The sequence below is a fragment of the Eutrigla gurnardus genome, assembly GCF_963514095.1.
Source record: "Eutrigla gurnardus genome assembly, chromosome: 5".
NCBI classification, from domain to species: Eukaryota; Metazoa; Chordata; class Actinopteri; order Perciformes; family Triglidae; genus Eutrigla; species Eutrigla gurnardus.
In genome coordinates, this window is record NC_139919.1 from 24577317 (window position 1) to 24589640 (window position 12324).

At 42.4% G+C, this 12324-nt stretch overlaps 1 protein-coding gene across 1 annotated transcript; it reads right to left on the reverse strand.

The window, feature by feature from the left end:
- Positions 1-654: 654 nt before the first annotated feature.
- Positions 655-6662, reverse strand: LOC311013115 (uncharacterized protein). The gene is made up of 7 exons (XM_084009042.1): positions 6203-6662; positions 3367-3520; positions 2902-3045; positions 2623-2751; positions 2299-2541; positions 1942-2067; positions 655-1644 (listed from the first exon to the last, which is right to left on the reverse strand). Exons 1-7 carry the CDS (start codon positions 6346-6348, stop codon positions 1417-1419), a joined length of 1170 nt encoding a protein of 389 aa, XP_083865168.1. The 5' UTR covers positions 6349-6662; the 3' UTR covers positions 655-1416.
- Between the last annotated feature and the right edge of the window lie 5662 nt (positions 6663-12324).

Below are 12324 nucleotides of genomic sequence, written 5' to 3' on the forward strand. Positions count from 1 at the left end.
TTGCAGTCCAGGTGTGGTGGCCATTCAAAGACGCTGACTAAAGCAACTTGAAACCTTTTCTTTTATCTCCTTTTAAAAGGACCAACGTCATGTTTTTGCTACAGTTACTCAGTTATTTATAGACATAAAGGTTATTTTTGGAAATAGTCCAGACTGATATGAACAATGCATCTTTAGTTCTGTAACTCCGTCACACTAACTTTCCCAGTCATCACCACCTTATATTGAATTTTCCCATTTCTTTTCAGAAAGTGAAAGAATGATGACTGATCCCAGTACAAAGACCCGTTTCATATGATTTTTGATGGGTCTGTTATGGCATGATTTTGTGCAAGAATGAGTAACAGAAGGGGAAATCCAACAGGCTACTTTCATATTGATGGACAATATTTTAGCCAGCTTCCTCTTTGCTTGTTATTATAATCATTGTTCCGGATATTATAACATCATTATCTTATTATATTATGATCTCACTTTCAAACTTATTCTTCATTTTTATATTAGAATAAATAAGACAGGCCTACGCATCAATGCTATTGCAGAGTAGAGTAAATAAAAAACAATGTTCAGAATACATACTCAAAAACTAAAGTATAATAAAGATAAAACCAGATGAAAGGGATATTTATAAATCGCTTAGAAAATGACCACAAGTGAAAATATATGTTTAATTCAGTATAAAAATAATGACAAGAATATAAAACAAAATTCACAAGTTTGACACCTTCACATATAATTGTTTAAAATGTGGCAACTAGAGTGATATGTGATATATTTGGGATTCATAAAAAGGTGTGATGTGTCCTCCTGGTGTGCTTATTTTAGTCTACTAGCTGCTGATTTATTGATCAATTAAATCAATGACTAAATGTATAAATTTAACAAATGAATAGATGACTCATAGACTATCACCCCACAAAATGCACTTAATGTTGTGTACTTTAATACAACAGGCAGGTTAAGGAAGTTTTTACTTGAAGGTCACCTCTGTTCTTCGATGCTACATTAATAGTTCAGATGTGGAGAAGTGATCAGGAAACAGAAGCAGTAAATCATATATATCTTTGAATGTCTGAGATAGTAATCAAAGCGAGAATAAACAAAACATTAATTTATAGAGGTACAGTATATTGAAACGGCATATTATAAATATATTTATTATATAAGGTACCAAACTATTATGGTAAATATTCTACAGAAAAACACTTTAGACTATAACCTGTTTTACTGTAAACTTCATTTATTCTGAAAGGTAGCAAGCAGCAACAATTCATTTGATCCCAGTTTAGCTCATGTCGGGCAATTTCTATCAGTATTGACGTTAATTTGTCATCTGTCAGTGGTTATGAAGGACGACTTAACATTGAGAATATAAAACTGGATTTACTGTGGATGAGGATGTTGGCTTGTATTTCCTCAGTCTGACTCTTTGTCCCGGTTTGGGTGTTTGGGGCAGAGTGGGTGGTGCTGTTTCCTTTTCTCTCCACTTTGTGTCCTCTTGTCCCCTCCTGGTGGCGGCTGCGCGTTATTGCAGCGGTGGATAAGCACAGGGTCCTTGTTTGGAGGCGTTTTCTTCAACAGCAGCCGCTGCAGCATCTGTTTGTCGGATCGCTCCCGTCGGAAGTCATCCTCATAAACCTGGAGCTGGAATATGTCAGAACCACAGACAGTAAAATCAGGGGGGGAACCCACAAGATCCCAATGACAAACCCATCATCAAAAAGCAAACACCAGAAAAACAGGTTATTTTAAATCCTTGGAGGGAACTGTGAAAATATCATACATTTTTAAATTAAATGAGGCTTTTTTTTTTTTACATCAGGTGGTTATAACATAATGTGTAAGACATTTATATGTTGTTTTTGGCTCAACATACATTAAATATGTGTTTGTTCAAAAGTGAAAGTGCATGTGTATGTGAGTGTGTAATAACAACACTACCTGCTCTTGCAGCAGTGCCACCTGTTGGTGCGTCTCCTCCCTCTTCTTCCTCAACCTCCGGTTCTCCTGCAGCGTGTGTTTGTGGTCGTTGTGCTCCGTCTGATATTCTGCTTCATAAATCTGGGTCTGCTGACACAAAGCATCAATATGAGCCAATATCAAAGCTGTCTCTTCTTATCTGCAGATTAGTAATTCCGCTGCCAGAAGCAACACAGTGCCACCACTTGGTGGCACAGTTCACCATCTTATTCATGTTCAAGCATTCAGCAAATCTTCCCCTGGCAACAGCGAGTTGACATCAGTTCTGCTCTCATCACATCAGAAATGGGAACATTTGTGCAGAAGAGAGCATCCCACCTGACATTGCATTGCCTTCAGCTGCTCTTTTAGCTCTTGCACTTCTTGCTGGGTGTCTCCCAGTGCTCCCAGCGGGGGGGCACTCGTCTGGCTTTTTTCCTGCTGCCGTTCCCCTGTGGTGGACGGAGAGTAAAAGGACGACGGCTTGTATCCAGAGACGTGACTGGGTGACCGGTCGGGACATAGTGGAGGGTTAGCGGCGGGGCCCAACGCAGGATGGCACATCACAGCACTGAAGCTCTCCTGTGGTTGAGATACAAGACAAACTGACAAATCTGTACTCAAGTCGTAAATCAGAGAACATCCCGCTGACGGGTGTTATACCTGTTGGACAGGTGTGCAGTCTCTTTCTGAGTGATGCATCCTGCTCTCCACCAATCGGATGTATTCATGCAGCTCCTGGTTCTTCTTCAGCTCCTGAATCAACGCCTGCTCATAGTACTCCTTTGCACACTGCAATATCCCCAACACAGTAGTTAAACCTCACACAACAAACCACCATTATCTCCAACCATCTCATCCTCTCCTGCCCCACAACCCCCAGTAGTTAGGAAATCCCCCGATATGCAGTACGTGCACTTGAAGTGTCGTCGTGTTGTTTACCTGCTGGTGCTTGACTTTGAGCAACAGTCTGCCGTTGAGCTGTTTGATGGCGGCGTTCTCCAGCTCCAAGGCCTCCAGTCTGTGCTGGAGACCCAGCGTGGCAGTGCGGTACACCTGGTCCCAGTCCTCATTCAGCTTCATCAGCTGTAGCACACCGCCGACGCCACATTACCAACACATTAACGACAGTCGGACAGGTGCGACACGACACCAGCATCTCTAAACACTTTACAGTTTACATCAGGTGGGTGAGTCATTTGCTCCCGTCTCGGTTTTCATTTAATTAAGCAGCATCTAATTAAAATCAAGAGGCAAGGGTTGTATAACTTGAATGATGATTCTTCACAGCTCAGCAGCCGTTTTCACACAACACCCACAGTCCTCCTCTGTCTTTCCAAAGAGGACTACGTGTGTTTGCCAGCAGCAGAGACACCAACGTGAACCTGCATAGAATCACTGGTTTACCTCTTTGTTGACTCTGCGGAGCTCCGTGTTCTTGTTGAGCAGCAGGACTTTCTCCTGGTCGGTGGAGGTGACGGTCATACTCTCCGTGATCAGAGTGACCTGCTCCTCCGTGGACAGCAGCCTGCTGCCTCCCACGGGACTCACATCCTCTGTCCTGCACACACACACACAGGTACCGTTACAGAGATTACGTGCCATAAATAAAGTCATGATGAGGAACATTAGCAGAGGATTTCCATTAATAAGCAAACATGTGCGCACAATGGAACGTCAGAGTAGGCTACTTTTGAACACCCACTCGCGTAGAGTGCACTTACAGAGGATTGAATCGGAGCTATTATGCACACCCACGAACGCACATGCATGCACAGTCACATTATGCACTCAGACACTCACACACACACACGCACACACACACACACACACACACACACAGCACAGAGTGGTGTATTTCACGCCATCCTAGCCAATCAGAATCTCTGTTTACTATCAGATGTCATATGGATAGCCTAAAAATGGCCCTCTTTGCAAATATTACACATAATAATATTACAAACTGGATTCCTTTCCACCAGCCCAGTTGTGAGCTCTTGTCTAAAAGGGATAACTGACAGCGAGGCGTGGAAGATTCACAGCCCAGGGGGAATCTGCATGCTAATGTGAGAACACACAACTTTGCATGTAGGCCCCAGGGCTTCTTCACACATACTATAGGACCTGCAAACTCAAAGAGCCAAGTACTAAAGAATCCCAACCTGTTATCACCTCTCATCCCCCTTAAGGCTAAACTCCCTCACAAACACGCACACTTTCATCCACTTACACACAGCGTCCTGCTATGTGAAAACTGCTGTTACACAACTTTAGGGGACGGTATATTCAAGGCAGTACAAATAAGAAGACGCCAGTCTATTTTTTTTTGTTGCCAAAATGACATATAATGAATTGATGTCCTTGAGATGTTTGACAGTTTTCAATACACGTAGCCCACTGTGGGATGGAGGGCTGCATTGGGATTGGAATTACGCCAATCATGCAGGAGTGGGTGGTTTTAACTTTGCTGTGGGTGGGAGCTGGCAGTCAAAAATAAACTGTGGGTCCCAGCAATTAGCCAGCACCAGGATAACCAGAAGGATGCAGTCAAAAAATGAAACAGATGATTAAAGCGGGTTATTACAATATAAAAGCAAAGCAAGGCAATTCGGACATTTCTCAGTTATTACTGACAACATGAAAATAGACTGGACGTTGGTGTTTTCGCTGCCTGGCAACTTTTGCCCTTTTTTTTTTTTTTTTGCCCTTCTTTTATAACGTTACACAAACGCGACATGTTCATTTGTGAGATTTAGAGGTGCTGAGGCTAGCTGTTTCCCCCCAGATTCCAGTCTTTATGCTTAGATAAGCTAACTGGCTTCTGGCTGAAGCGTCTTATTCTTTGTGTACAGGCATGAGATGGGGATCAGTCTTCTTATCCAGTTCCAAGCAAACAAAGGAATTAGCATATTAGAAAACTTCTTCTGGATACAATAAAAATGTGTTGTTCTCAAGCTCAGAATCATGGGATTTTCCTTATTCCCTGCAAAGATAACCTTTAGAAAATATATCCAAAAACAAGTTTTTGTTCTCCACAAAACAAATTGCTAGTGTCGAAAGACGACACAGTGTTTGTGTGAAAGCGACATTGTCTCAACAGATAATCAAAAAGCATAAAAGAAAGGTTCGCCGAGAGAAAAAAGAAACCGCACTCCGTAGCATTCGTCAGCAGTTACAACAAGGCAAGAAAGAGCTTCAGCGAAGGCCGTTAATGGCCACTAATGGCTGAATTATCCACACAGTAAGAACCAACAGCAATGGAGCCTAATTTTGGTGGTTTGGTGGTATGAGCACAGAATACAAACATCCCGTGCCCAATACCCAGTACTGGCAAGTCAGCAGTGTGTATTCAGCCGTCGTGGTGGGACTAGCACGCCACCATGTCGCTCTGATCCAGAGACGTTTCTCTTTCAACTTCTCTGACAGCCAATACACACGGTCTGACCCAGTTTCACAAAGTTTTCAATCGTATGCAGCTTTGGAAAGACACTGAAATGCCACTGCTTCCACCAGAAACATGATAGTTCACTGTCATGGAATATGATAAAGAGAGAGGTTATATCTTTCCTCCCTTGGCATCTCAGAGAAATATCACTCTAGATACATCTCTGTGTGTATGGCCGTAGTCACATCCCCTTACAGAGGAGAGAAGTGTGCAGTTTCACTATGTCAACATGGTTATTTTAAGGCAGACTAATCCTTTTTTTTGTTTTTTTTAGGTAGTGTTGTCATGACATTTAAGTGTGCCGCACACTGAGACGTAAAAAACAGACCATAATTTACATTTCAGGCTGATGGCTTATATAATTGATGTGGTTTTCAATGACATTTTTACAACATGATGAAGTATCAATGTGGTGAAGTAGCTGGATTTTTTTTTTCTTTCACGCGTCTTCTTTATGAGCTCATGGGAAACTCCGCGGTCGCTTGTTATTCCTCCTCTCATTGAACTTTATATCTGAGCATCTCTGAAAATGTAATAAGAAATGTAACATATTAATAATGTGGGTTTGAAACAGTTTCTCGAATTTACTCTCTACTTTATTTCCAGTCCATCACCGAAGCTTGATTAGTCTTAAACTATATGTAACAATCTATTTTAAAGATATATTTGATTATCTTTAACATTTACCGACACCCAGTCTACCAGAGGTATTGATTCAACTTTAGATAGTAGCTGTTGTTATATGAAATCGTTATAGATTATATCATATTTCCCTGTAGAGATGTGAAGCATACATACCATATGTCCTCAGTCGATTTGTGATCTTGTCGGCTCTGAGGGAGGCTGCTGTCGCTCTGTGGTGAAGTACCATTCTGTGTTACTGCTGCCGCTACTGAGGATGACAACGATGAGGAAGACGACAATGACAACACACCTTCATCCATGGCTGCTCAAATCTTCATTAAGTCTGAAAGAAAACGGTAACGCTGCTCTACACACGGGGCCAAGTTAGTCTGCTGAGGATGTGGTGGGAAATAAATAGCATTAACACGTAGCAAAAGAGGAAGTAGCCGAGACCAAGTTCCATGTGATGCAAAGCAATGACAAAAAGGAAGTGACAGCCTGACGTCTGTTTCAGCTTTATTTACAAAAAGACTGTTCCACTTCGCTAAATTAAAAATTACTCAAAATGTTTACACACAACGTGTTATTTGGTTTGGACATTATTTGAAGAATCAGGGAACTATTCATTAGGAAGTGTGTGTGTTTGTTTGTACCCGTGTGTTACTAAGGAGACTGTTGCCGAGTTGCTGTCTTATGTTTTCAAATGAGCGGTTCAGAAAAAAGCTAATAACAGGGGACCTGCATAGATATGCATAATTGCAAAACATGTAATTGATAATAATGGTAACACATACATTTATTCATGACAAATAATATTAGGGTCAGGCTGATTGCATTCACTAGTCTGCTCATTACTGGGATTGAGGGAAGTGGGCTGCGGCAGGTTAATTAGAGAATCGCATGTTCATCCAAGGGGCAATCCAGTAAATTAAAGGATTTTTGTAATTATGTTCCTCTTAGTCAGGCTAAGCTGTCTTCTATTAACACTAAGGAAATTAATTTCACAAACCTCGTTTGCTACACGTTCTCCTCCAACACTTGAGTTCAAGAGATCCAAGGCCACTTGTGTTCAGGAATTTGCCTGAGAAATATAACGGGAGGAAGAGGAGCTACAGTTCAGTGGCCAAAGTCAATATCCTGCTCCAGCTGATGAAGATCCCTCATAGTTTATGCTGAGGGTTCAAAGGTTAATAGAAACAAATCTCCTACTTCCATTATCAGGGAAAATTGTCAGCATCTTTTCACAGCAATATTCTGCAGTATGATAAAAGAGGGATGAAAGGTTTTTTTAAAACATGATTGATGGACAAAAACTGAGTTGGCTTTTCTTAATTCAATTATTAAGTGACGGTTAAGGTTTAGTGAACAGAAAAAAAGGCAGAGATTTTATTATTCTCCAATAATATTGGAAAATTTCACAGCGAAGAGGCAATGTTGATTGACATTTGAAATAACCTTTTTTCCCCATTCAACAGTAGCTTATTAACGTCATGATCAATATAATCATGCGATGCATAAATAGAGAAGTTTGCCTTCTGGACTTTCTGCCAGAAATCTCCACAGGCTTAAGCAACAACCCTACTTGGTTGTTTCCATCACATGACTGACCCTGGTCCTCCCTTACACAGGTGGAAAAAGTAAAAGAAACACTAAGAGAGTGCAGAGTCAAAGTTGCTGTCACTTTACCATCTGATGCACCGCCATGAGATAAGAGTGGGAGAGGCAACAGAATGTGTCAGTGCCCCCCAGTAACTCCGACTTGCTCCAGTGATTCCATTCACATGCCTGTGCTATCTATCATGCACGGCAGTCAGCGTATTGCTGTGCCAAGCAGAGGCTTTGCTGGGAGGCCCAACGAGGGAGTAGCAATGCAGTGCCTTTATTGACCCAAGCCTCTGTCAAAGCCAAGGACAAATGGGCTGCTGCTTCACTGGGGGATTGATTTTTAGTCTAACAGGAGATCGTGGAGAGGAATAGAGAGTGTCCCATGCAGTGAGGACGACTGAGAACTGGATAGATCTGCTTGCGTGCCACTGTACCTGAGCTGAATTCCTCATTAGCAGCAAAAAGGCGAAAGTCTGTTTTGTTTTTTTTCCAAATTGGGCTCTTTAGCACTTCACCTGTTAAGTTTCCAGCTGCAATAGTTTGTAGGTATAAGTAGCTAACAGCGACTAGTTAGCCGATTAGCTCAGAGAGTCAACAGACAACAGAATGGAGTTTTCAACACAGTAAATCCATTCTACAGTATTTTAAACATGCATTCTCTCTGCTGACCATCGGGGGGAGGGGGCTCCTCTGGTCTATGGAAGTCTATGAGATAATGACCCGAATTCGCACTACATCTCAGTTTCTCAGTAAACATAAACAAGATGCGTTTATGGTCTCAATCGCTGGTGTTCTTCAATAAGGATTTTGTAAATGATGGTCACATTCTGGGCTTTAGGGTGTGGATCTTCTGATTGACAGGTTGCTAACATGGTGTGGCTACCTTGGCCTCACTTTCATGGCCTCACTTCCACGGCCTCACTTTCGTGGCCTTATTTTCGTATCCCCACTTCCGTGGCTCACTTTCGTGGCTCACTTTCGTGGCTCACTTTCGTGGCCTCATTTTAGTGACCTCACTTTCGTATCCCCACTTTCGTGGCCTCACTTCCTTGGCCTCACTTCCTTGGCCTCACTTTGGTGGCCTCACTTCTGCGGCCTCAGTTTTGTGGCCTCACTTCCGTGGACCACTTTCGTGGACTCACTTCTGTGGCCTCACTTCTGCGGCCTCACTTTCGTGGCCTCACTTTTGTGGCGTCACTTCCGTGGCTCACTTTCGTGGCCTCACTTTTGTGGCCTCACTTCCGCTGCCTCACTTTTGTGGCCTCACTTCCGCGGCCTCACTTTCGTGGCCTCACTTTAGTGACCTCACTTTCGTGGCCTCATTTCCGCGGCCTCACTTTCCGTGCCTCACTTTCGTGGCCTCACTTTTGTATCCCCACTTTTGTATCCCCACTTTTGTATCCCCACTTTCGTGGCCTCACTTCCGTATCCCCACTTCCGTGGCTCACTTTCGTGGCCTCACTTTTGTGGCCTCACTTCCGCGGCCTCACTTTCGTGGCCTCACTTTAGTGACCTTACTTTCGTATCCCCACTTTTGTGGCCTCATTTCCGTATCCCCACTTTCGTGGCCTCACTTCCATATCCCCACTTCCGTGGCCTCACTTTCGTGGTCTCACTTCCGGGGCCTCGTTACCTTACTACCACGTTACCAATGCAATTAGCTACAAATAGTAATGTTAGGATGACTAAATCTACTTCTTACTTATGGTCCATGGTCAGATTAGTAGCAGCAGCACAACTCTCCATTCAGCTCTGAATATATCATACCAAAAGGAAGCACCACCTATTTGACATTACACTAGCACCACAACTCTGGCTGCCAAAGGCTAACGGGGTTCAACTGATTGTTCCAGGTTCAACAACTGAGAGCAACTCTGTATGTCTCAACCAAGATCCATCAAAAATAAATTAGCTCTGACGTGTGTGTGACTGAGTTGCATGACTGTGGGCGAGTGTGAGAGTGGATGTGTCTCAGGAGAACTTCTGTCAAAACGTAACAATGCATTAAGCTGTCCTTTCGTGGTTTGCCACAAAGGGACGTGACTCAAATGGTCGCATACATGCACGCTTGAATTGACTCACGCTTACATGCGTGCACAAAAACACACACTCCGAGTACTAAAATAGTGTGCTACAACTCTTGGGAGAATTGCAGCAGAATTGCTCGTATTAAACTGCTCTAACTATCAAATCAGGAAAAGACTTGAAAGTGAATTCCATGTAGATCTACAAAAAGCAGCTTTTATCACTAAGTTGTATTTATTTATAATTGATGTCCTAGGTATGGCACGCTGTCATATTAATTATATTCTGAACATATAAAATGTCGATTGTGTGCAAGAAGCAATATGAGAGAGAGAGAATCAGAGAGAGAGAGAGAGAGAGAGAGAGAGAGAGAGATGAGGCATTGAACATCTGTGTCCTCCAAAGAAGATGAATGTGCCTGCATGCAGACCAAAGCAACTGAAGGCCATTTTAAATGCACAAGCTGTCAATAATAAAACAGGCTATTTAATTAAGTGTCTGATGGAACATGGCCTTCACCTGCTGGTTATATTAGCATGAAAAGAAAAGCTTAGCGATGGGTAAGAAGCTGTTGTTTTAAAGCACGAAGCAGATTCGTGCTGCTTTCAGCTTTGAACTTGAGTGTGATTTCAACAGAAACATTCTGCTCTGGCAAACAATCTATCAAGTTAGGAGTTTGAAAACAATGAAAGAAATAGTAATCAGAGCTTTTTAAATTGATATTGATCACATGTAATGATGTGACACATCTGAAGGTAACACACGACAACACCACTCACGCAGAACTTCGTTATATATATATAGACACTAGAAAGATTGCTGAAAAGTCCGAGACAAAAGAGACTAAAATATGCTGTGGCGGATAAAGCTTGAAGTGTCGATGCAGGTTTAAGTGCTGAAAGAGAGGGATCAACTATTGTGAACGCTTCAAAACAAAGAAATCTGATAACTTCAGGCTTCATCTGATCAAACCCCTCCAGATCCATGTCTATAAACAAATGAATGAAACCTTTATTACCAATAGAGGGATTGAGTTCAGACCATGTCTTCAAGGCTTGTTAGGCAGCTGAATGCTGGGTAGGAGTATGCAATGTTTCTTGTAAAAGATAAAAGGACATATTCAGGGCTTGGAGGGTGTCTGCTATCAACTTGTAAGCTATTCATGGTGTACCGGTCTGTGAAGTAAATAATACTGCACATTGGTTCTTCTGTTATCTTGCCACCCAGTTTGACAAAAAAATATGCGTTTAAAGGGTCAATATACTCTGAAAAAAGGTCTTACAAAACAAACTGGTCTCATTGTCAGACAAACAGCAGCGTCATTAAGAGCTTTAAGGGGAAACTCCAATCACAGATCAAAGTCTACTTCTACATTTAGTTCCTCCTTCTGTTACAGGAAGAGGGGTTGACCGAGTTCAGCAGAGTTTTAATGTGACAAATTCTATTAATTTGTCCGGTTAATCACAAATGCTCACTGTTCTCCACTAACTAAGCTTTTTTAATGTGAATGTCACCCTTGCATGTCGACATGGGTGAGCTCATTAGGGAAAATCTGAACATGTTCTCTCTTCTCTGTCCGGCCATGACACAATACATTAAAGTCCCCGTTACTGTCTGGATTGTATTCTTGGGGAATAAATCTAATCTAGTGCGCTTACATCAGTAGAACATCCAGGTCACGCGTTAACTCCTTGTGTAACCTGGATCTCAACTTTAAGCTCCATCTATGTCCTTCATTTCTTTGTCCTTGCTCTCGCTGTCCCTCAGTCTTTTTGTCCTCCTTTACTTGACTCTTTAGTCTCCTTTATTTATCCAGCAAGAGGGACGAGTGCCAAACACTTCACATATCTGGCCTAGACCTCTGTCGGACAGTTCTGACTCCTATTTATCTTCGGTAAAAATTATAACTGGACGAAAGTAGAAAGCAGCACTGTGTTCCTCTGCTACTTAAACTGTGCATCACAGTCACAGTGCAATGGGAGAACTGGAGTGAAATGCTGCCAGGACCGTTTTAATTTGAATTAGAAATGGAGCTGAGCTAGACTTGCTCTGCCAGTTACTTGCAGAGGGAGAGGAAGAAAAAAAATCACAAAAACATCCATCAACACACGGATGTCGAGTGTGTGTGTGTGTGTGTGTCTGTCAACAGTTGATACAGAATGATTTCATTTTCAACATGTCCCCGCTCAGAGCTGGAAGGTTGGATTGGGGCAGAGAAGGGAGGGTATTAGAATTAGAGTACCTGGAAGGATTTCAGAGCAAAGAGTCAAACAAAAATAGACTTTTGGCAATGTAGATTTTCAGCACCACAGGGTACATTTCACCCCTTTCAATCGTCAACCTTTTTACTGGGATGGCTGCAAAACGTGGATCAATCCACATATTTGTAGCGTAATCACAAAATGGTATGCCTTCGTACATGTTCCATGCTAGCCTTCACTGTGAAGTTCGTCCCGTGCACAGACAATCTAATATGAGGTGATAATGAGACAGTAAATCAGTGTCATTCCCGTGGTGATTACTGGACCACAATGCGACCTTGTGAATTGAAAGTATTGATCCTCAACTGCAGACTTCTCACCGGCCATGACAATAACCAATCTCATCACTCTGTTCTGCTGCTTCTGTGGAGCTAATCTGTCCAGCAGTGGTGTGAGATTATGTGT